This window comes from Lissotriton vulgaris, chromosome 5 (assembly GCF_964263255.1).
Source record: "Lissotriton vulgaris chromosome 5, aLisVul1.2, whole genome shotgun sequence".
NCBI classification, from domain to species: domain Eukaryota; kingdom Metazoa; phylum Chordata; class Amphibia; order Caudata; family Salamandridae; genus Lissotriton; species Lissotriton vulgaris.
Window position 1 is genome coordinate 953,806,004 of NC_141693.1, and position 23,427 is coordinate 953,829,430.

A 23,427-nucleotide genomic window follows, 5' to 3' on the forward strand; every position below is an offset into this window, starting at 1 on the left:
TAACCTGAAGCTCGGTTTGTTTTGGGCTCGAGGTTTCAAGTGGCCTCGGGCTGAGCCATCCATCAGGCTAGAGTCTGGCTCGAGCGTACGGAGGCTCACCCACCTCCATAGAAAAGTAAACATGTTCACATTTCGGACCGCGGACACTGATTGTTGGAGGCAAAGTTTGGAGTGTGAGCACGAGACGCGGACGCAGGTGAGGAAGTAACGGCCGAGGTCGAAGGAGCTCAGAACTCAGAGCGGCAAGGTGAGCTTTGACTAGCTCAGAAGTGGTTCCGGGCTGAGTTTGTGCAAAACCCACCGGTGCGAGGCCCTCGAGCCCTGCGAGTTCCGCGGGGGGTCGGGTCCAAGGTGCGGGGGTGGCAAGAGCCATCGCACCATCGCTGCGCGAGGTCGAGGTTAAGGAAGTGAAGGGGTCGAGTGGCGAGAACTCTGGAGGCATCTACGGCACAGACAGTAAGGTGGGGGTCGACAAGCCCCTCAGTCCCTTAAGCAAGGAGGGAGTGGAGCAGAGGTGGCGTCCGCTTGCTTGTCTGTGCGTATTAAAGTGTGCTTGGACTATAGCGAGCCCCAGTATAAGCTCTTCCTCCCCACGCACACTCTGCCGTAAGGATTGCCCAGTAGGTCCCCCATTGCTTGGCCCCTTCTCCCTCGATCAGTGTAGGTGCAGGCTCCCTTAAGGGTTGCCTGTTATGCTCAACTCGGCACCCGCGCCTCGGCACTCGTTCTGAGCCTGGTCCCTGCGTCATTGCTCCCGGTTTATGCTCGGTTTTGCCTGCTCTGTTTTACCTGAGCCCTCCGACCAATCCCCCCCCCCCCCCTCTGCAGTCTAGACGCTTAGTGACTCTTCTCCTAAAAGCCTTCTCAAGATTTGGTCCTGCCACCCCCCCCACCCCCACACCCTCCGTCTGCTTCCATCACTGTTGGTGCCTGTGGCCGGTTGCAGCAGGTCCGTAACTGCTCTTTCCCCCACCGTGCGATCCCCTTGGCAGTGGGGGTGCATGGGGGGTGGTGCCCAGCGCGGCCTGTGACGAGGTGGTAACAGACCATCAGAAAGGTGCTCGCAGGCGGGGGAAAGGGAAGGGATTAAGAGTGTGGGGGGTGCCCCATGCTCTAAGCTCAACTTCCAGCCACATAACACAACGTGGCTGGTTAGGGCCGCGACAATATATTCATAAGATTTCCAAGATAAGACAACCTAGCACAGCAGCAGAGCCCAGTAGCCCAGTAGTCCAGCAGCCCAGCAGCCCGTCTGGAGCGACCTTTTAGAGAACTTCGACTCAGCAAACCATTAAGCAAATATAACTACAACCAAGCGATCATAATCAAGTAACTAAATATAACCAAACACCGCTGGCAAAATAGAGAGTGTTTGGAAGACACCGCCCCCGATCAAACTTATATCTTACCTGACCTGATCAGCTCGTTGGACAGCCCAACCACCGTCAAGAGGATGAGATCAGGGAAAATAAGAAAACCCCCGTCTATAACAAAACGGAAGAAACTCAAACTTTCGGCAATCAAGGCGGAGCAACCCTCTGCTGACCCTGTGAGTCCACCGATCGCTATGGCTGCATTGGAGACTCCCAAACCTCTACAAAACAGATGGCAATATTTCTATAACACGAGCACGGCTCCCTCATGTGGCCCATCCTCGAACTGCTTAAAACCCCTCCCCCTTTTGGATTACCTTAAAAAAGCTTCGGGGGGGGGGGTTAAGTCAACGTTTTCACATCATCCCCTAGAGGTAAATAAGCCCTGTAAGTGTGAGCGAGCCGCAGCCCCAAACACGCATCCGTCTCAACCATTACTAACCAACAAGGCTTCTCCCGTCATGGCCACCTATATCTTTGGCTCTCAGCTTGTCGACCAGAACACTGCCTCGGAGGATCTGTCACAGAGAGACTTTAAAAACTTATCTCCAAGTCCTCAATCAGATCTAAGGCAGCCACCCCCCCCCCCCCCAAAATGATCCTCACAACCAAGAGGCTTGCCTAAGCCAACGACCAACTCTGACTCGCATGGGAAGAGACCCGCAAAATTTACATCCAAGTCACTATCCTGCCCTAATCCAGCCCCATTCCCATCCTGACCCTCGCAATCAAGAGGCCTGCCCTAGTCAATCATTCCCTTTGACTCTAACCAAAGCACTCAAACACGGTAATCTCAGCAACCAGAGAAATTCTCTGCCTCTCCACCACAAACACATGGAGTCTCCAGGGAGAGCCCCTTAGTGCCTCACTCTCAGCTAATTGTTCCACAAATGCACGCACAAAGGGGTTCTGTATCTAACTCTGACCTACACAGTTCACCTATTTCCCATGCCTAAAGTTCATTAGAGAGAAGTGCACATTCGATAAATTCTCAACACCTTTTCTGCACATCACCAGCGGAAATAATAGCTTCTCCAAAACCTCCTCAAAAAACAGACCCCAATGACCAGCTGTTAGCGGACCAGTCACTCTTCTTTAAAGATCCTCAGAACTTGTCTAACTGAACACTAAAAACAGAGCCTCAGCCAGACGCCTCCACCAAATCGAGTATTTGGCCCCAATTATTACTCACCTTCCAATCAACAGTTACCGCTTTACATTATCATTCGGATAAACTGGACACCCAGGTCGACCTGCTAAACACTCTAGCACTGTTTACAGCAGGGATCTGCCTTCTTAAACACTGTCATAAGCGAGGTTAAGCATCTGAAGGGAGGCAACCGATCAGAATGTTTGCTTCAGCCAAACCAAACATTTTCAACTGTCATCCCAGAACCATTTAATTCTGTGAAAGGCCCAGCGGCCAGGCCTCAGTTGAGCGGGGCGTCAGACGTCTTGGTAACTGAGACCATCAAGCGAGATGGGCAACATTCCCCCAAAGACCTCCTTACGGTAGCGGTGACATATGCACCATCAGTAACAAACACTGGCCCAGCAAATGGGCAGTTACACTCTACCAACGACAATAGGGCAACCGAGCCTGTGAGCGCAGCCACTGCGGCCATTGTGGCTATCCCTATTTTAGACACAGCCTTTGCCCCTCCCCCTCACATTAGTAAGAGGGAGCGCAAACGCCAGGGCAAACAGAGAAATAAAACAAGATTAAACCCAATAATCGACCCCCCAAACTATTTCCATTATTTTTAAACGCTAGTAATAAAAACGCCCTAAACGCCCCTCAGTCAACACCTATGACAGTAAACACCAACCGTATTATTACATCTCCAGATCCAGCAGCAACGGAGTGTCAATCTTCAACAGAACCATTAAGGGTTAATCCTAGTGACTCCACTCAGCCACCGAGCACAGTCATGAGAAATCAACCTCTACTAACCCATATATCCAGTTCATCCCCACAGGTCAATCGAACCATTGGACACACTTTTGTAAAAGTTATTCACAATAATAAACTAACCCAGGCCACTTTAACTACTGGACCCAACCATGTAAAAGAAACTCATAACAATAAATCAATCTCACCTCTAATTATGAGACATTAGGCATAGGCCCACTAACTTTTTATCAGTCTCGATTGGGTCCAGACGTAGGCTGTTTAATCGAAAGAACTCCCCATTCCAACGCAAGTCCTAGCAGTAAGGGTGTTAAAAGCAGCACAGAGGTTGCCAAAATACTCCCTGCTCCAGAATACATTTCTAAGGGACGGCACAACACCCTGAATAGGTCAAACATAATAAAACTAGTGTATGGGGTACCGGGACATGAGGCCCTTACATCTGAAGACATTGACTCTATTGAATTCCTCCCACCAAGAGGCACACAATTGTCCGAGGTAACCCTGGTCTCATTTAAATCACCAACCTGTGCGCGAGTATTCATCGAACAAAGGGCTATCTTCCGGGAATGGGGCATTAAAATCTAACCGCACAATCCTTCAGGTTATCCTTCGCTACTACTAAATCCCCAAGACACCCAGCAAAAAGTCGAAAGCTCTGTATCAGGAGCCAAAAGAAGGCTCTACTCAATCTTAAAAAATGCCTTAGGCACTATAGAGGGGAGTCCAGCTCCCTTGAACATAAAACTTAATCAGGACACATCTCTAGATTGGGGGTGGCTCCCAGCAGTCTTGGCTTGCAATAAAATGGCCTGACCCCTAGAGCTTCCTCCTCAACACTCAAATTGCAAGGCTTTTGTTCAAACGGCATCTCAAGCACTTTCATCAGTATAACCCTCAACTCTGGAACAAGCCCCCTCATTCACCTTGTGCTCATGGAACATTAGTGGTATCCAAAATAAAATCACCAATTTGGATACACACTCTTTCATATTCGGGCACACTGTAATAGCACTACAAGAGACATGGGCCATTCAAACAATCCCAGTGACCGTCTTCATAGAATTTTGGAAACCAGCAGTCAGAGACTGTCATTTCGGCCACCCGAAAGGAGGCCTGTTGATTTATGTCGCTAACAATCTAAAAGGCCGGATTGTGCCCCTAAACATCGACGAAGACTGGGTTCTGGGAGTCAAAATCAACTCATGGAGTAAGCAACGCCCCCTTTTACTGCTTAATATTTACATCAACCCCAGTACCCGCACCAAAAATATACACTTAACACTCTTAATGAAAATTGTGAGGGGCTTGGCCGTGGACCAACAGCAAGCAGACTGTATAATGACAGGGGTCTTTAACACCAACCTCTTCCAGGACAATATGGAAGATCATGAAGGGCTAACCCCACTTGCATCTGCAGATGTAAAGGCACAATCCAAACCAGCAAACCAAGCCTACTGCAGCCTGGGAGAACTGTGTGTGTTGTAACTTCACAGTGCAGGATTTCTGGTAATAAATGGAAGGTCCACAAATGATACACCACCAAACTGGTCTTCGTCGAATGGCCGCAAACACTCCTTCTTAGACTATACTATCTGCAGTTTGACTCTGCTGAAACATCTGGGCAATTTCAACATTCAACCACGAACCGAAAGCGACCATCGTCCCCAGTTCTCAACCCTTAAAATAAATACAGAGTTCCATAAACCTGCTCCAATTACATTTAAAGGAACGCATTGTGATAATTTGAAACGCCTAAGATGGAGTGACAAATTAATACCTTTTGTCACGGAGGCAAGTTTGTCCCTTATTCCAGACCACTTCGACCTGGGTTTTCTTCCAGCTGCTGCATGGTCGACACTCAATCAAAGGCGTTCGCTGCCTCCCATTTACGCTGCCCTTGTTAATAGGGGGCAATGTCAAAATCAATGGGTGTTGAGGTGGAACGCCCACTACCCACTCCTTTCACGCTAAGCATTGGGTGAAAGCGAAGCCCCTGTCGCCATGGGAACATCGCAAAAAGTGATGTTCTCATGGTTATAGGGTGGAAATATGCCCCTAAAATACTTGCTTATCCGAGTTTTTGTTTTGTGTGCACCCGTGTGTTTATTTTTTTCGAATTACTGTTTTAATGTTTGAATTGTAAATCCTACAAATTGCGTGGGGGTCCCCGGCTTCCAGTGGTGACTCAATGGGGGGTCCGCAGGAGTCAAAAGTTTGGGAACCACTGTGTTAGAGGTTAACCTAAGGAAAACCCAAGTGCTTACCTTTGGAAACAAAAGAAAAGTCGGGGGAGGATGGTCGTATAACAACACGACCATTGCAGTAGGAAGTGTATATAAATACTTAGGGGTCAACCTTGACTCCTGGGGTAACTTTGTAAAACAGCGAAAGGAGATATTCGCCAGAGCTGTGACCTTACAGGTGACCTTCTCCAAGCTCTCAAAAAAACTATCTGGCCCAAGCTTAACACCTCTACTAGAGGTCATGAGAGCAAAAATTGGTCCGACATTGTCATATGGAAATGAGATTTTAAGGGGCAAACTGAACACGAATTTACATCAACATGTGACTAAAATTTATAGAAAAGTTCTTAGTTTGCCCAAAAATGCCTCTGCTATTCAGATTAGGCTAGAATTTGGCCTATTAAACTACGAAGTCTCCAGCATTGGCACATTCCTAAATCTCTGCCATAAATTCAGACAAGCAGACATAGGCTCATTAGAGTCACTAGTTTGGCAAGACATTTTCGAGAAAAACACAGGGGGCACGTATGGCCGCCTTTACAAGGAGTCCATTCAAGAACTCTCGGCAGGTGACCTATGGGATCTCAACCCCAGCACGACAGTATTTAAGTCCACCATTAAGAAACGCGTCCGAATTAGTTCCCTCATTATGGATAAAAACCACCTTGCCAAACGTAGACACGCATGGGCCATTATGAACTCTTACGAGCGTTTAGCTCCCGCAACCTATCTGTCCTGCACTTACTCCTTGCATCTAAAACTCAGTTTTAAGGCCATCAGACTCAGTGACTGGCAATTTTTAAAGGACCTGCCAGGCTGGCGTCGCACGTCAGATGTAACATGGTGCAGAGGGTGCGGCAGGACGGCTGAAACTTTGGAGCATGTGGTTTGTCTTTGCCCAGCACTCATGTCACAGCGCAGACGCAAACTGAAAGCGGAGTGGAATAGGTTTGGAATTCGGTCCTGCAGACAGGCAATCATTGCGGCCTTATGCCCAGAAAACACAGCCTTAAACATCGGCCTCGCATCGTTTATACGCCTTGCATATCGCAATTTTTTGCATGCTCCCCTGGCGTTGGGATCAGCCTAAATCAAATCGTAACATTTTTAACTTGACAACAGTACTATTACGACCTGCTGCTATTAATCTGCTGTTGCCAATTTATCTGTTTTTTTTTTTTTTACATTTGTACTTATTTATTAATGGTGGGTTGGCCTATAAGTTCAACACTGTAAATCACTGGTATAACAACCTCCGTATTTTTTAAAGTCATTTTTAACGCTATCTAGACTGTTTAACAGGGAAATACACAACACAATGTGGGAATTCTGTATCTATTTAAAGTTGATCATTTGATGTTAGCTTTGCTTTTACAATGTGTATTGCTGTCAGCGCGTCTTTTAAGGATGTTATTTTATATCCAAATAAAGATTATTATTATTCTGCATATATGAATAAATCGCTGATACCACCTCTCGCGGAAGACAGAGCTCGAAGAGGCTGAGGGGCGGCGGCCTGTTCCCCTCAAGGCCCCGCCAAAGGACCTTTTAGCTGAAGACCCCCCGAATTAACCTTTCTGGGGTACTTTTGTCGATCAATGCCGTTTAAGATTGTGCTGCATCTCCATCTTGCGACGCTAAGAGAAAGCAGTAACATGTTAATAATGGCGTCAAATGTGGGCGGGGTGCATGGGTGGGTTTTCGTTTTGGCTCACAAGAGGCTGAGGCCTCCCGTTGCAGACCCTTAGACTGGCTGATCCCTCCCCGGGTCTGCAGTGTCCCAGGCAGGGGGACGGCTTCCTGCTAAGGGCGCTTCACCCCAGACACCATGACGTGGGCAGCTGCAGAAATGGCACACTTTGGACAGACTTCCACCTAGGAACTCCTGGGTTATTTACATTTGACCTGTGAGCATCTGTTTAAAGAAGCTTTGGAGCTTATGTCTTCCAACTTGGAGACCTTAGTTGTGGGAACTCTCTTTCATGCTTAGCACTTAGCTGACAGCTGTATAAATGTGTGTAATCTGAATGTCTAGGTTTATTTTTATTTTCACTGTACGCAGCTTCAATTGCTTTTATGGCGGATTTTCTGCCGAATAAAGTTGTTTTGATGTTCACATTTCTCCTTTTTTCCCCGTGCCTAATGGCACTTAACAGGGCACGGTGTTAACGTCATTCTCATTGGGAAAAAGGCGTGCTCATCATCCATTGTTTTTAAGCATTTTACCCGTAAACAATTTTCTCATAAAAAACACCAGTAGAATAGAATGAGGGTCCGAGGAGGGGAAAGCAGTAAGCCGACCAAAACCAGAGCCCACCTACAAACTCATTGCATCTCTGCTCATGGTTCTCTCTACTCCATCAAGCACCCATCAATCAACACACAATGCCCTATGGCTGGGCATTTCTCTACTCTTGTAACGTTCTGTGATCTGCTGTCTTGTCGTAGACTGTAAAAGTGACGAAAATCTATGCATCACTCTAAGAAACGTGCCAGAAAGAGTGGAAATGACATCAAAATACGTTTATGCATATTACGAAAGTCATTGTGCACAAAATATGTACTTCAAAGTCGACTGTAAAGTAAATCGACCACTAATGCTCATGCCACATCTTAATGCCAAGAAAATCTTCATTTAGCATACATGTCATAAAATATACACAGCCAAATTGGTATCGAAGACAATAATATCTAGACCTATGAGAGATATAGTAATTCACTTGCGTCGTACGGGCTGTTTTCTAGACATCTGCCAATATTAATGTATAATATTAATTATACTTTGACAACACTAAAGTCTCGTTATGACACCATGAAGTACATTGTTTTGCATTGTGCCGCATTTGTCGCTTCCCTGCCACCCTCACCCGCCATTCCCCATTCAAAAATTTTAAAGTTTCACTGTCCACACACGAGGAATCTCCCTCCTCTAAAACATCATCTGTACGATTTATTAAGTCACATTGATCAGCCATTTCAGGCACCAATTTATCTTCTGCGCCCTGGTAAATCTTAAGAATGCACGCGTAGCGCGTCCTGACTACTTCTCCTCCCAGTACTCCAGTGGAAACATACGTCTGTCCCCTCACATCTAGTATCGGACACTCACTTGCCGCTTAGCTTCAACAGCTCCTCATATTGCTCAGCAGACAGAACCTCTACCAAAGTCGCCATGCTGCCTCCAGAGCAGACTCAGAGCTGTCCCCCCAGACCTAAGTAGACGAGCCTGAAGCTACTTTCAGAAGAATGGCGAATCCTGACGTTAACGATGGCAAGGTAAAGCTTATCCATGAGTGTAAAGGTGGTAACAAGTGATCATGCTATGCTACTAGATCCTTGCGACAGCCTGCTATACCAAAATACATTGCCCACGAGTATATCACAAGGAATTTTTACAGTGCTTATCAATGTCAATAAAAGTGAGTTTGGTTAGTCCTACGGTACTCCGTCATCGTCTAACTGCTAAACAGAAGTAATTGCACTAAATATCTATAATAACATTTGAGATGTTAAGCCGTTATCCTGACATTTACTTGAAATAGGATATTAGTATTACCAATCCAATATGGCAGCCACGCTTACAGCAAACCTCGCTGGACATTCAACTTAATCATTTCCGCTACTAGACTCGACTAGGAGAGAGCCTATCATGGAAGTCTCGCTTATAAGTGTTTGGTTCTCATAGCTGCGCGTGGCGTAGCTTGAACGGATTCTGCAGTGCTGATCAGTAAACTCTGTTTAATGCCCGCTGGAAGTAAAAGCATTTTCCGCAACGGTGACATGACACTAATCGCACTTTCGCCATAGCAAAGCCTATTCTTGTTGAGACACGAGACCGAGCCGATCATGCTGGGACATGGAGTAGCACACAGGTGACAGAGAGTAATAGAGTGGACGAGTGAAACAGCTGGAAACACATGCACTCTCACGGCCTGCTTGACCAAAAGAACAAGCTATGTCAAAGCCAATAGGGTTTACCTATTGGCTTTGTCAATGTTTTGTTTTAGATTGTGCACAAGTTTTATGGATTGGGCTGACTAAAATTGCCAACATGGAGCAATCTCGTATTATACTTACCGCTTCTTCCAAAAGTATTACAAATTGCATATAGCAATAGGTATTTTGTATCTTAGCATAGTAAATAATTAGCATTTAATCTGCTACTCGCTGAGGTATGAATATGGCACTTGATTTGATTTGTGGATTTATAAAGCGTGCGATTGCCCATGGGCGTCTTGGCGCTACTTAGATTAAAAAAATTGAAGATTCTACAGAGACTAAGAGTCCTAAAAGGAGGTAAACAGCCAGGTTTTTACCTCTTTCCTGAATGAAAACAAGTTCAGGCATTTGTATAGCGCACTACTCACCCAGAGGGTCTCAAGGCGCTAGGGGAAGGGGTTCATTATTTGTCGAATAACCAGGTTTTAAGTTCTTTTCTGAAGGAGATGTGGTTCTGAGTAAGGCGGAGGTTGGTGGGGAGTGAGTTCCAGGTCTTGGCAGCCAGGAAGGAGAAGGATCTGCCACCCATGGTGGATTTCCGGATGCGCGGGACTGCGGCGAGGGCTTGATTGGACGATCTTAGTTGGCGGGTGGGTTTGTAGAAGGACAGTCGAGTATTGAGGCATTCGGGTCCTATATTGTAGAGGGCCTTGTGTGCGTGGGTGAGAAGGCGAAAGGTAATTCTTTTGTTGACGGGAAGCCAGTGGAGGTCCGGTGATGTGATCTTGGCGCAGGATGTCTAATATGAATCTCGCCGACGCGTTTTGGATGCGCTGGAGTTTTTTCTGTAGTTTTGTTGTGATTCCGGCGTAAAGAGTGTTACCATAATCCAGTCGACTCGTGACCAATGCGTTGGTGACAGTCTTTCTTGTCTCGAGGGGGATCCAGCGGAAGATCTTTTTGAGAATGCGAAGTACATTGAAGCAAGAGGACGAGACGGCGTTGACTTGTCTGGACATCGAGAGAGAGGAGTCTAGGATGAAGCCAAGGTTACGTGCATGGTCTGTGGGTGTGGGTGCTGTGCCCAGAGCGGAAGGCCACCAAGAGTCGTCCCAAGCTGAGGGGGAAGATCCTAGGATGAGCACCTCAGTTTTGTCTGAGTTGAGTTTTATGCGGCTCTGATTCATCCAATCGGCTACTTCTTTCATGCTTTCGTGAAGATTGGTTTTGGCGGTGTGAGGGTCTTTGGTGAGGGAAAGGATTAGCTGGGTGTCGTCGGCATAGGAGATGATGTTGAGGTTGTGTTGACGCGCAATGGAGGCGAGAGGACTCATGTAGACGTTGAAGAGGGTGGGACTGAGTGAGGATCCTTGAGGTACTCCACAGATGACTTCAGTGGCCTCTGAGTTGAATGGGGGAAGTCGAACTCTTTGAGTTCTCCCAGTGAGGAATGAGGTGATCCAGTTCAAGGCTTTTCCTTGTATGCCGATGCTGCTGAGGCGATGTATAAGGGTGCTGTGGCAGATTGTGTCGAAAGCGGCGGAAAGGTCGAGTAGGATGAGGGCCACTGTTTCTCCGTTGTCCAGGAGTGCTCGGATGTCGTCGGTCGCTGCTATGAGGGCGGTTTCGGTGCTGTGTTTGGCTCGAAACCCGGATTGAGATGGATCAAGGGAGTTGTTGGATTCAAGGAAGGCGGCGAGCTGGCTGTTGACGGCTTTCTCGATGACTTTGGCCGGGAATGGGAGGAGGGATATGGGTCAGTAGTTTTTGAGTTCAGATGGGTCTGCTGTGGGTTTCTTCAGAAGGGCGCTGAGTTCGGCGTGTTTCCAGCTTTCTGGAAAGGTGGCAGAGTTGAACGAGCAGTTGATCACATCGCGAAGATGGGGTGCGATGATGGAGTCAGCTTTGTTGAAGATGTGGTGGGGGCAGGGGTCAGAAGGCGAGCCAGAGTGGATTGAGTTCATGAGGCGAATGGTGTCTTCAGTGGTGATTGGGTTCCAGGCGCTGAGGTTGTTAGTTGGCGGAGTAGAATCTGAGGGGGGTGGGGAGGGTTGAACGCTGGGAGAATTCTTGAAGCTGTTGTGGATGTCGGCAATTTTGTTGTAGAAGAATGAGGATAACGCGTCGCAGAGGTCTTGGGAGGGAGTGATGTCGTTAGATGCTGCGGTGGGGTTGGTGAATTCTTTGACGATGTTGAAGAGTTCCTTGCTGTTATGAGTGTTGTTGTCGAGACGATCCTTGAGTGCTGATTTCTTGGCGGATCGAATCAGTTGGTGGTGTTTGCGGGTGGCTGTCTTGAGGGAGTCCATGTTGTCTGAGGTAGGGTTTTTTCTCCAAATCTTCTCCAGGGTGCGGCATAGCTTTTTGGATCTTTTAAGTTCATCATTGAACCAGGGAGCCTTTTTGCTGGCTGATTTCATCTGGTGCTTTTTCAGAGGTGCTAATTCGTCAGCACTGTGGGTAATCCATTGTCTGAGGTTGGTGGCCGCTTGGTCTGGGTCCATTGAGAGGGTGGGAGGGTAAACAGAGATGGACTAGCTTCTCCCCCCCCCCGACTTGTTTGTATTTCAGCACCTGAATCAGTTTTGATTGGCTAGATCTCAGATTCCTGGGCAGCTCATATCATTTCAGGTGTGTTTTTAAAAACTGAGATCCCATCCCATGGAGGGCTTTATAAGCCAGACACACAGACTTAAATTGTATTCTTTTTTCCATTGGGAGCCAATGGAGGGTTGCTAATCTGTGTGCAACAGGCTCAAATCTGGAAATGTCCAGCACCAGCCTAGCTGCTGCATTTTGTGGGGGCTGCAGTTTTGCTAGGTGCTGGATCTGCATCCCAGCATATAGAGCATTCCCATAATCTAGCCTAGACAAGGCCAGTGCTCTTACAACCGTTTTACAGGAATCATGGGAAATGAACGGCAGAAGATTCTTTATCATTTTAAGAATATACCATATTGTGGATTCCAATTTCTTTGTCTGAGCGTCAGACGACAGTTTGTGGTCCAGTATTACCCCAAGATTTCTAACTTTGTTCACTGGGCATGGACAGTCGCCTAAGCTATCTGGCCACTACTCTGGGGACCATATTTTCCAATCTGTCCCCAGCAGCATGACTTCACTTTTATCCCCATTTAGTTTTAGGCAATTGCCCTGCATCCAGTGATTGATGTGCCTCATACAATTGTTAAATCTGTCTGCAGTCTCTTTGACGTTGTTTGAGACAGATACCACTATTTGGGTATCGCCCGCAAAGGAGACTGGTAGGAAACCACAATTCCTTATTATTGTCGCTACACATGCCACTTAAATATTGAAAAGGGTGGGGCTTAAAGAAGACCCCTGGGGTACGGCACATGGTGAATTAAAAGGTTGCGATTTAGCCTTTCCTAGCTCCACTGTGAACGTTCTGTTAGACAGATATGAGGCTAAGAGCGTTTGCGACGTTACATGGATTCCGACCAGCTGGATTTTACTTCTACGTGCATGTGTTACTTTCTCACCAGTTTAGATTTTTAGAAATTAAACTAATTTAAGAATAATGTCCAAATAAAACAATGCCTGTGATGTTAGTGGGTACACCTTACAAAGATGGATGCATTGTAAGCAAACCCTAAAGCAACAACACAGCAACACCCCCTGAGTTCCATTTCTGCAATGTGCTATCTAGAAATGATGAGTTGGGGCTGGCTATTAAATTGAAAAATCTAGATTTTCATAAACTAATCTCAGACACTTAACTGCTTGTTCAGGGGATACTTTGGAGGCCAGCGCTGGACCTTTGCCTCAATCAGTGAAGAAGTAGTGAACCCTGGTGGAGGGCAGTGATGGGCCTGCACAAGCTCAAGAGCTCGTCATAGCAAGAAGTGGTAGGCAGGATTCAGGATTCAGGATTTGGAAGCAACCTTTTCTACTGCACACACACTGCTGCCACATTTGATTGTGCGAGCAGGCACCGGAGAGACAAGCCAAGGGGTCTTAACAGGAGTAAATGACCGACCCATAATCAGAGCACATGTGCACCTATCTGCAGTTCCAAGCAGTGCGTGAAGGCAGTGTGGAGGGTTTCACTTCCTACGGTGTACGCATATATCCAGGCTTATTTCTCATATGTAATTTTGTTCACAGCTACAGACCCATGAGCAACCCCTTTTCGATAGAGGTCTGTTCTGCACTGCGTGGCATTACTGCAGGACGGGGCCCTGCCTTTCATCTATGCTGAAGGCACTAGAAGTATATGTCACGCATTGTGTCTACCTGGTTTTAAATATAGGTGCAACCTCAATTCTCAACATGCCAGTGCATGGTACAGCAAAGGGACTCAGAGAGGTAGAGGAGTGGTTGGATTTCAGTGTCCGAAAGGATAAAGAAAAAGTGGACCCTGAGCCACCCCTTTTTGATATAGGTCTTTTATACACAGTGTGTCGTGCAATACTACAGGACGTGACCCTGCCTTTAAACTATGCTGCAGGCTCAAGAATTATATGATGTGCATGAATTGGACTCAAAGCCCAGGAGGAAGATGGATCCCAGGAGGAGGTAATGACCAATAGTAAGCAAGAAAATGAGTTCATGGGAGCCAATGGTAAGTAAAGTGACCTGAGAGCCTGCCAATGGTAAGTAAAGGTAAGTAATGGACGGCTCTAAGCCCCTTTAAACATTTTTTCAAATACATGGGTTTTTCAACAACATCGCAAGTGCTGTGCAGGCGAAAACTAAAAAAGTAGTGTTTGAAAAGCAAGTAGTGGAAGCACAGAAGCCAGCCAATAGAACGAGATGCTAAAGAGGCTACGGTCCACACAAGGGTTAAGCACAAGACTGACAAGCTGGGTCACAAATAAGAAACATGAAAAAGAGAGTGACAGGAAAACCCACCAGTGGTAAGCAATGGGTGGGCTCGAGGCCTCTATATGTTCTTGGTAAGCCCTCAGTAGGTCTTTTACAAACTTACTGATAGGCTCTACCTAAAAAAAACAGTATTTGTTTTCCTCATTAAATTTTATAGAACTGGAGCTTTTTTCTAATTTGTAGAAAGCTGAAAGAAGTTTTTTCCATAGTTATTGCGAGAGCTGGAATATTTGAAACAGGAAAATAGATATAAGGGCGATTTATCAACAAAGTTTAGGAAAATGTATTGTCCCTACTAAATTGCTTTGAGGTGGAGGAGGTTTCAAGTGAGAGAAAGGTCAAATAAGTGCGTATATTGCTAAACTCTCAAACAACCTGTGATTATAGATACCCACTTATTCATAGCTCTGACCCTGAACACATCCAGTTTCCAGCTAAGATTCCTCTGTCTCACACTGAAATTCTCCCCAGCCCACACTCCAAAACAGAATGTTGGTGAAATACTTCACAGCCATGCAAGGCAGAATATCCTTAACACATAAGGTGGTGCAATTTTAACAGTGAATACATAATAAATTATGTACATCCGTTTTCATTGCAAAATATAATAAGTAAACCTGTCTACAGAAATAAATTGTGATACAAGTCCAACAGACAAAAGCGTAAATATGAAATGCAGTGTTCAGACCCCCAAAAAGTAGTGTTGTAGGGTTTACTGGGCCCTTAACAAATAATCCATTATTTGTAATCTGAGATGATATAAACATAATACTTTACCGCTCTCTTTGTCCTCCGATGGACCTTGGTGTGTGCCAAGAAGGGTTGGATATAAAGTGTTTCAACAGTCATCCTGAGGACCTGGAATTTGACAACTGGGCTACAAATTATAAATCAAAATAAATGTAAATGACTCTCAACACGATGTTATAAAGATATAAGAGGAATACTGCGGGCTCAAATCTCCTGAAGAAATGTAGGTGATCCGAAATCATACACACTAAAAGTTCAGACAAAGCAAAACAGAACAGCAGCATTAGTAATTGGGGTCCTGAAAACTCTCTAATTCAATCACCTTTAGTCATTAGTAACATTTAAATTGAGAATGCTCATTCACTTTGAGTGGATAAATCATAATAACTGAGTCAAATTTAGTTAATATATTTTAGTTTATCAGATCTTTTAGCAGAATAAGTGCATCAAATACGTAATAAAAAATGTAGTAAACAGATCAAATACCCAAAGCTCAAAAATTCAGGAAATTACATAAAAGGCCAGTTCTAGTGGTCCCAGAAGGGAGGAACAACTGAGTGCATACAGCGTAGAAAAGAAGTCAGTTCAGTCCACATCAAAAAGTTGTCAGTCAGTTCGTAATTTGCCTGCATGCAGAACAGCAGATATCAGTCACCACAATCAGCTGCAAGAGAGTCTGTCTCCAAAGAATTAATTCTCTAGAATCCCCAAAACTTTCTCATCAGGCAATATTATATTCTTACCCTCTCCAGGGATGACACCTCCTGGTGTCACTTCATCTGATCAGTCCATTTGTCAGCTCATGTGGAATGTAGATCAGGTGTCATAAAGAAGACACAAAATGTACGCAGTACTTAAATCATCCTGTTATATGAAACGTTAAACTATGCCCCTTTATAAGCTAGAGCTTGTGGAAATAGTTTGAAATGGCAGATTCCCTGGCAGCTGTCCTGAAAGTAAGAACATAAATGTAATAGTCTTTATACAATACATGAAAATCTCAGAAGGGGAAAGAACTTTTCTCATACTCAACGTCCATAGAGAAGCAAAAATCTTCATGAGTACAGTTTGGCCTATGTTAACTTAGGCTAATATAACGCAGAATATATATCATACACTTACAAAAGTATATAGAAGTCATAGTTCTAAAATAATTTCTGATGCACTTGAGAACATTTTAGTATGGTGCAAACTAAGTCAAGTAGAACTAAGGCACTACATTTTAAAAGTACCAAAATGTAAATACACTTAAACATAGATTATTATTTTTCATTTCAAACAATTATTATTAGCACGTGTGTAAAGAACATTCTCTGAAAGTTTCACTAATACATATTTTAGTAAAAAGGTGTAGCACCTATTTCCTTTTTGTCATTTTGGTGGACACGTTATCACATATATGAGCTATTTTCATAAAATTCACTATCAGTAATACTATTTCATGAATCTCATTTGTTATTCTTTTATGCAATGCAATTGGAAACTGATTAGAGGTAAATTCAATTACAGGAGAATTCATCATGCACATATTTCTAATAAGGATGGGAGGTTAACTCCGCTCTGCCAGCGGAGTTTGCGGTGTTTTAGAACTACATGCTCCCTTTGAAGTGTGAAGTTTGTGTCAGACCTCCAAATTCTTACCAGAACCGTAGTTCTAATTCTTACTTCGACTTGCACAGGAACAGAGATGCTAGGTCCCAAAGCCCCCTCAAGAACATCCGAAGGTCAACTTAAAACTGAGCCTCCGAACTATTCCTTTGGGGGAAGGGGGAATTGGATAAAATAACAAACAAAGAAGAGACTGTCCTGATGGTTCTTCGATTTGTTAGTCCGTTCTGCAGACTTCTTACTTCGACAGAACCTGTGAAACGAATAACCAATTTACCAACAAATCTTATGTGAAGTATCTCTTCTACTCTGCTTGGGTATTATTAACCTTTACCTACCCTAGTTCTTCCAGGATCTAGCTCCTCTCCTTATTCTCTTGTGGTATCTAGTTTTTCGGTCTGAATACCAAGTTAGTTGTACCTGAAATGACAACCGTACTCTTAGTGCTTAATCTTTATTGCCTACTTCTTATTAAACTCCTTGCTACTCTACTTACATTCACTAACTGTGATTTCTTCTTTTATTTCTTTTGTTCTAGATATATTCTCTTTTGTTGTATTAGTTTTCGCTCCTATTATAAATGTACAAGTTTTGTTAAGCTCTGGACTAACTTAACTAATGACTTATCTAATTATCGTATTTTAGACTTACTCTCATTTTATCTTGGCTTTTCTTCTATTCTTTTCTTCTGTTGCGTATTTTGACTCTCTTCTAGCTATTGCGTTTTTATTCTTTTAAACTCTGTTATATATATCTCCTGTTTTAGGTTACAGATATCCTAACAATGCTGCCTGAAGATACTTGCTATTCTCTTCACTTCGGTTATCTAGATAAATCGGTAAGTATCCAGGCTTTAGAATGCATTAACTGTAATTCGTATTAGCGTTAAATCTCTCAGTCACTTAGCTTATTAGCTTCTGTTGTCGTCTTCTTTCCTCAGGACTCCTCGTGCAGTTCCCAGCTGGACGGCTGACGAGATACTCTGGTAAGTTCACTCGATAATTGAATAATGGTCGCTTGTTCTTGTCTCCTACTCAATACTATCTCCATAGTCTACAAGATTTAATTCTAGGGCGTTAACAAGAAGTTATTGATCAAATCTCTAGAGTTACTCAGAAAGGCTGCTTTCAACGGAACGCTTCAGTGAAGTGCGGAGTTCTTCTAGCGCTCGCGCTTCACGGAGATTTCCCACAGCTGCGGTCAAAAGACTAGACCGCAGCTTGAAGATCGAAATCGGCGGCCTTCTTGGAGCGCCGATTTCGAACAAGTTCGTTCCAGGTCTGATCTTTGGGCTGGGCTGCACCTGTTTTGGTAGTCTGTGCAGCGATTGTGGCCAGAACTCGGGTTGGGGTCCTGACAGAACGCCCTAACAAGGGAGGTTCTTTCGCTCTTGGTTTTGTAGGGTATCGTTGATGAAAGGACCTTATCAACCCGGGGGCATGCACACCAGTCTCCTCTTCCCAAGATCTCTCTTCTGGTCCATAACTTTTCCAGTCTATTAAGTAATAGAGTTTTCCTTTTGATCTTTTAGAATCTAAGATTTCTTTGACCTCAAATTCTGTTTGCCGGGGTTCCCCTAATGGGGGGCCAAGTTCCACAGAAGCAAAGATGAAAGTCCTCCACACTTCCAAAAAGCAACGACAAGAGTGGGATATATACACACTCAATGCCAACTGCTCCCAAAAAGTGTGGGGGGAATAATCCGAGGAGTGTATCAACTCTCCCCAGCTGGATGTTGTAGCTGCAGGCTTGTAGACAGGAGAAGGCTGCAAAAAATACACAGCGCTTCTAAACTACAATGAAACAACAAGAATGATATACAAGTGTTCAACATGAAGTTCCACTTACCCCTCGATAGTGAGAGTCAGACCTTGAATGAAGTATCACCAGGAAACTCCAGAGTGGAACATACGCCAGGGAAGTAATGTACCCCAACTGCAGCAGCGGACTCACACAGAAAAGGGGTTACAGCAAGAACGAGTGAGGATAGGAGTTTCACCCGGCATTCAGAGCAACAGCAGAGGAGTAAAACTCAGTGCCAGGGGAATTCCTACCGGCTCATGGCACCACAGATAGAGCGGGGAGGAAACGTTCTAAACTATGAGTTGAGCAAACCACGTCCGGCTCATAAACTAAAGACAGAGCGGAACGGGTGAGCTCAAACCACGTCCGGCTCTTAAACTAAAGACAGAGCGGAACGGGTGTACATAAAACACAAACACGAATGAGAAGCTCCGCCCATCTCTTAAGCTAAAGACAGAGTGGGAAGGGGCTCTCAGTTAGACAACAATGTTACGGACTCACTCGAGACAAGAGGAAATGCTGTCCGGCTCGTAAACTAAAGACGGAGCGGAACAAGCACCTCACTAGACATACAAACGATATGACAATACTCACGAACACAGGGGAATGTCAGGTAAAGATGATAGAGTTGTAACCCAGAATAGGGTGGAACCCGGAAGAGAAGGATTGCTGGGTCAGGACATGCCACCCCTCGGGAGAGGGTGGGTGCAAACTAGGGAATAGACAATAAGGTACAAAAGTTCTCTCCAAAACGATGGGCAGGAATCAAATATCGGGAACTGGAACAGGAATAAATTGAGAAACAAAGGTTCCGGTAGCTTCCACGAAGCACGAAGAGCGAACGCTAGGTAACGGGGGCGTGGTCACGTCAGAATCAGTAAGCCAAGCGTGGATTCACGTGAGAGACGTCCTTTTCAGTTCCTTAGGGATCGTCTCAAAAGTACATGACAGGGCACAAGGAACTCAAGGAGTTCTATTAGGGAATGTCTAAAAACATGCAAATCCGATTAAGAAGGAACACCATGCTGAACACATGCTACAGAAGGTCTGTGAATCCGACCACCCCTAACACTGTTCCGGTTTCTAAATAGATTGGTTTTGGGGGTAAGATCTTTCGTAATTCTGTTGATGCCTTTTTCAACAATGAAACATGGAAAATAGGATGAATTTTCAGCTTGACAGGCAACTTTAACCGGTAAGTGACTGGAGACATTTTATCTTCGATTGGATATGGCCCCATAAATCGGGGTTGGAACTTCCTATTTCCTTTTAACCTGAGATTCTTGGTGTTCAACCAAACTTGATCCCCCTTTTCTAAAGGAGGGCCCTCACGTCTTCTTTTATCTGCGTAAAGTTTATATTTCTTTTTTGCCTGTTCTAGATTCTTTTTTGCGCTTTGGTGAATCTGATCTAAGTGAGAAACTATTTCTTTGACTGCTGGGACTGTAAGATCAGTTTACTGAATTGTTGAATTCGGGTGCTTACCATAGTTCATGTAGAATGGGGAATAACCAGTGGAGACATTTCTCGCATTATTGTAGGCAAACTCTGCTGCCCACAAGTAATCCGACCAGTCTCCATCTTGCTTCAAAAGGAAAAGCCTCCAATATTGTTCTAATTCCTGGTTCACTCTTTCTGTTTGCCCATCAGTTTCTGGGTGATAACTGGTAGAAAATCTAACTTCAGTACCCAACCCTTCCAGAAGTGAGATATGAATTGGAGTCCTCTATCTGAGATAACTATCTTAGGGATTTCGTGTATTTTCACTATTTGGGTACTAAAAATAGTGGCTAGATCTTTTGCAGTGGGAACTCCTTTCAAAGCTGTGAAGTGTGCCATTTTTGAAAAGGTGTGAACAACTACTAATATAGTGTTTAAACCCTGACTAAGTGGTAAGTCTACTATGAGGTCTAGTGTGATTGTGTGCCTAGGGTAAGGAGGCGTTGGCAATGGTTGGAGTAGCCCTTTTTTAGCCTGCCGTTCAGATTTTCCCTGAGCGCAAATCTCACACGATTTCACGTACTTTTCTATGTCCGTAGCCATATGTGGCCACCAGTAATGTCTCTTGATTATTTCTTCTGTTTTGGCTTCTCCCTTATGAGCTGCCAACATACTGTCGTGACATTCACTCATTATTTGTAGTTGCAACTCCTTGGTAGGTAGATACAAGGCTTCCTTGAAATATGAAAGTTGATTAACATTTTTTCTTTCTGCCTCTTCTTTGACCCAATCTTGCATGGCCTCAGGACTCATGGTTTCTGAAATGCGTTCTTCCACATGGATTGAACTTGTAACACCTATCATTTTTTCGCTTGGAATTATGGTCTGAACTTCTATGTGTGAAGAACCGGGTTTTAGAACCCAGCGGCGCCAGGGAAAACGCCCGATGTCTTCGAGTTCCCCTGCCTTTGCAAACAGAGACACAGGACACTTCTCGGTGACGTCAAAGACCAAATTTATTGGCTGCAACCAGGAACAGAGGTCTACGAAGCACAATACGGGTGGTTCGCTAGAGACTGCACACTTTAGTATTGCGAGACATCATCTTTTATGCCAAAAATCACATTCCTGACTAGCATCAATTATTTACAAACGGACCAATCACATGGTGACGTTTCAAACGTATCGCATAACGACAAACCCACTTTCGGTTGTCCAGCCCACCAGAAATGACAAGGCAAAAATCCAACATTCTTGCTCGGACAGGCCGGACGAACCCATAATAAAAGGACCTTAACCCAAACCATAATTAAACCATAAAAAGGAAGGAACAGAAACAGATGAGAAGCAAGATAGAAGGGTGTGTGCATGTACCATAAACTCAGCAATGTCCTGCTCTTTGATCTCTATCTGACCAGCTGCCTAACAAGGAACTGGCTCAACAAGGTCAGCTTCGGGCAAGGGAGTCAGTTCGTTCAGGTCACTCAGAAGTCAGCTAAAGGTATACGTGTCCCAAAGACTCGCTCGGCCGTAGTCATCGGCCTATGTGAGGGCAACCACAAAATGGCTGCCGTACACAAAATGGAACCCGTAGGTTCGAACGAAATCCCTGAATACGTAGTGTTTCGATAGATCGATTATGATGAAAACACTCGTACATACCGAACTCGTCATTTGCGGTCCGCTAATACCAAACTCGTCTAGATACGACGACCTTTATTGAACAAGTTCAGAATCACGGAACCTCAGTCCCTCCTTTTTGCCCTTACATAGGCAACAAACCCAAACCCATGTCAGTCTGAATCCAGGTCTATATTCATCAGATCATCAAGATGTTGCTGTAGCATCATCCTAGTACTTAGCAACTCTCTCTGGACAGGTCTCCTTGCACACAAAGTAGCACAGAGGCCACATATACCAGGAGCACACTACACAAAGACAGAACAGGAAAAGGATAGCTAAGATTATCCCAATGACCATCAGAATCTTCCATCCCCACGTGGATAACAATCCCCAAAACCATCCCATTAACGACCAATCTCCTTCGTCCACATGTACAGACTCGGAGATCTTATGTAGCTTGGAAATGGCTTGGAAAACTGTCGGAACGTTGTCTGGAATGAAAACGCAGCAGCTCGATTGAATCAATTTACATACCCCTCCTCTATCTGCAAGTATGACATCTAACGCAACTCTGTTCTGAAGAGTCATAAGGCGATCCGACTGGAGCTCAGCAGTCAAGTTACTAAGGGCACCGGCAGTTTCGACTATGGTGGACTCAACCACTATCGTCAACTGTCGAATGTTCCTGCTGTTAACCATAGGTCCCCAAAACGGCAGGAAACCCTTCAGAAAATCTCCCAATTCTTGTCCTGCAGTATCTTCCTTACTGAAGACACCTCCAACAATTCTCGTCTTGTGGTAATCTGCCGCAGCAGTATACGTGGGAGGCAACAGGAACGAGACAAAACATGTGCCCGAAAAATCAGGAGGCAACCATGTATACGCTCTATCGTAACAGATGAAATAGGTACCCTTAGCTGCTAGAAACGCTGGGGAAGACTGGGACGCAAAAACATACGTCTCAGTGCAGATGCTCTTCCCTAATTGAGCTCTCGGATTCTTGCCATTACCTTGCAGACAATAATGACCCTGATGGGGCACTATCCAAATCGGAGGGGATCTTTTCGCTCGCTGGTTAACACTCAGACTAACTCCATATCCAGTCACGTTCCATCCAATGTATGCTTGTGTCTCATCTCTCGGGATTGTCTCATAGGAACTAATTCCTCTAATCATGTCGACTATACCCTTGACTAGAGCACTAGTCTTTGGACTGGCTTTCACAGAACGTAGGGGATAGACTTCACGAGCATAGATGAACATTGTTCTGTATGCCCAAACGGAACCATTGTAACTAAAAGGCAAAACCAGGTAAGGAATACCTTTATCGGTAGTTTGGGGCATAAGGCCACACACCCAACAATTAGTCGTGTTCACTACTAGCTGGTGTTGGTGCAGAAGCTGAACAAAGGAATTATTTGCGAATTCCATTCTCCTGACAGATTCATGTTCAGGCAGAGGGTAAAAAGAATGTGAAGAAACAGTAGGAGGAGGCATAGGTTGTGTAGTGTGCATGAACGTCACTTGAAAAAAGAATGCCACATATCCAATTAAGAACATCATTAGGCTAAATAACATAAACAAACACAATATTAAAAAACGTTTTCTGCTCATTATAATACATATTTTGCTCTTGAAGCTCATTCTTTCAACAGGTCTCTCCATCTCGAAAAACTCCATCCTTTAATCGTGCTGTTCGCGGCGGTAGGGTGTTCCACGCTAGGGAATGCGTCTGTCAGTCCAGGGAACGCCCTTAGACCAACCAAAACCGTCGACCTAACGTCTTCGGCTTGCACTCCAAAGACTTGACACCGCGACCCTACAGCTGAACCCGGATGGTGGTTCGAAAAACAAAAATCAAAACATGTCCTCGGAGGAGAGCTTA

General features: G+C 44.8%; 1 protein-coding gene across 1 annotated transcript in view; it reads right to left on the reverse strand.

Annotated features, from left to right (window-relative positions):
• Positions 1-8,786, reverse strand: part of GLRX3 (glutaredoxin 3) — a 251,731-nt gene extending 242,945 nt beyond the window's left edge. The window contains exon 1 of the mRNA XM_086922549.1: positions 8,641-8,786. Within this exon, the coding sequence (XP_086778675.1) occupies positions 8,641-8,705 (65 nt within the window). The 5' untranslated portion in view covers positions 8,706-8,786. The remainder of the gene's footprint in view (positions 1-8,640) is intronic.
• Between the last annotated feature and the right edge of the window lie 14,641 nt (positions 8,787-23,427).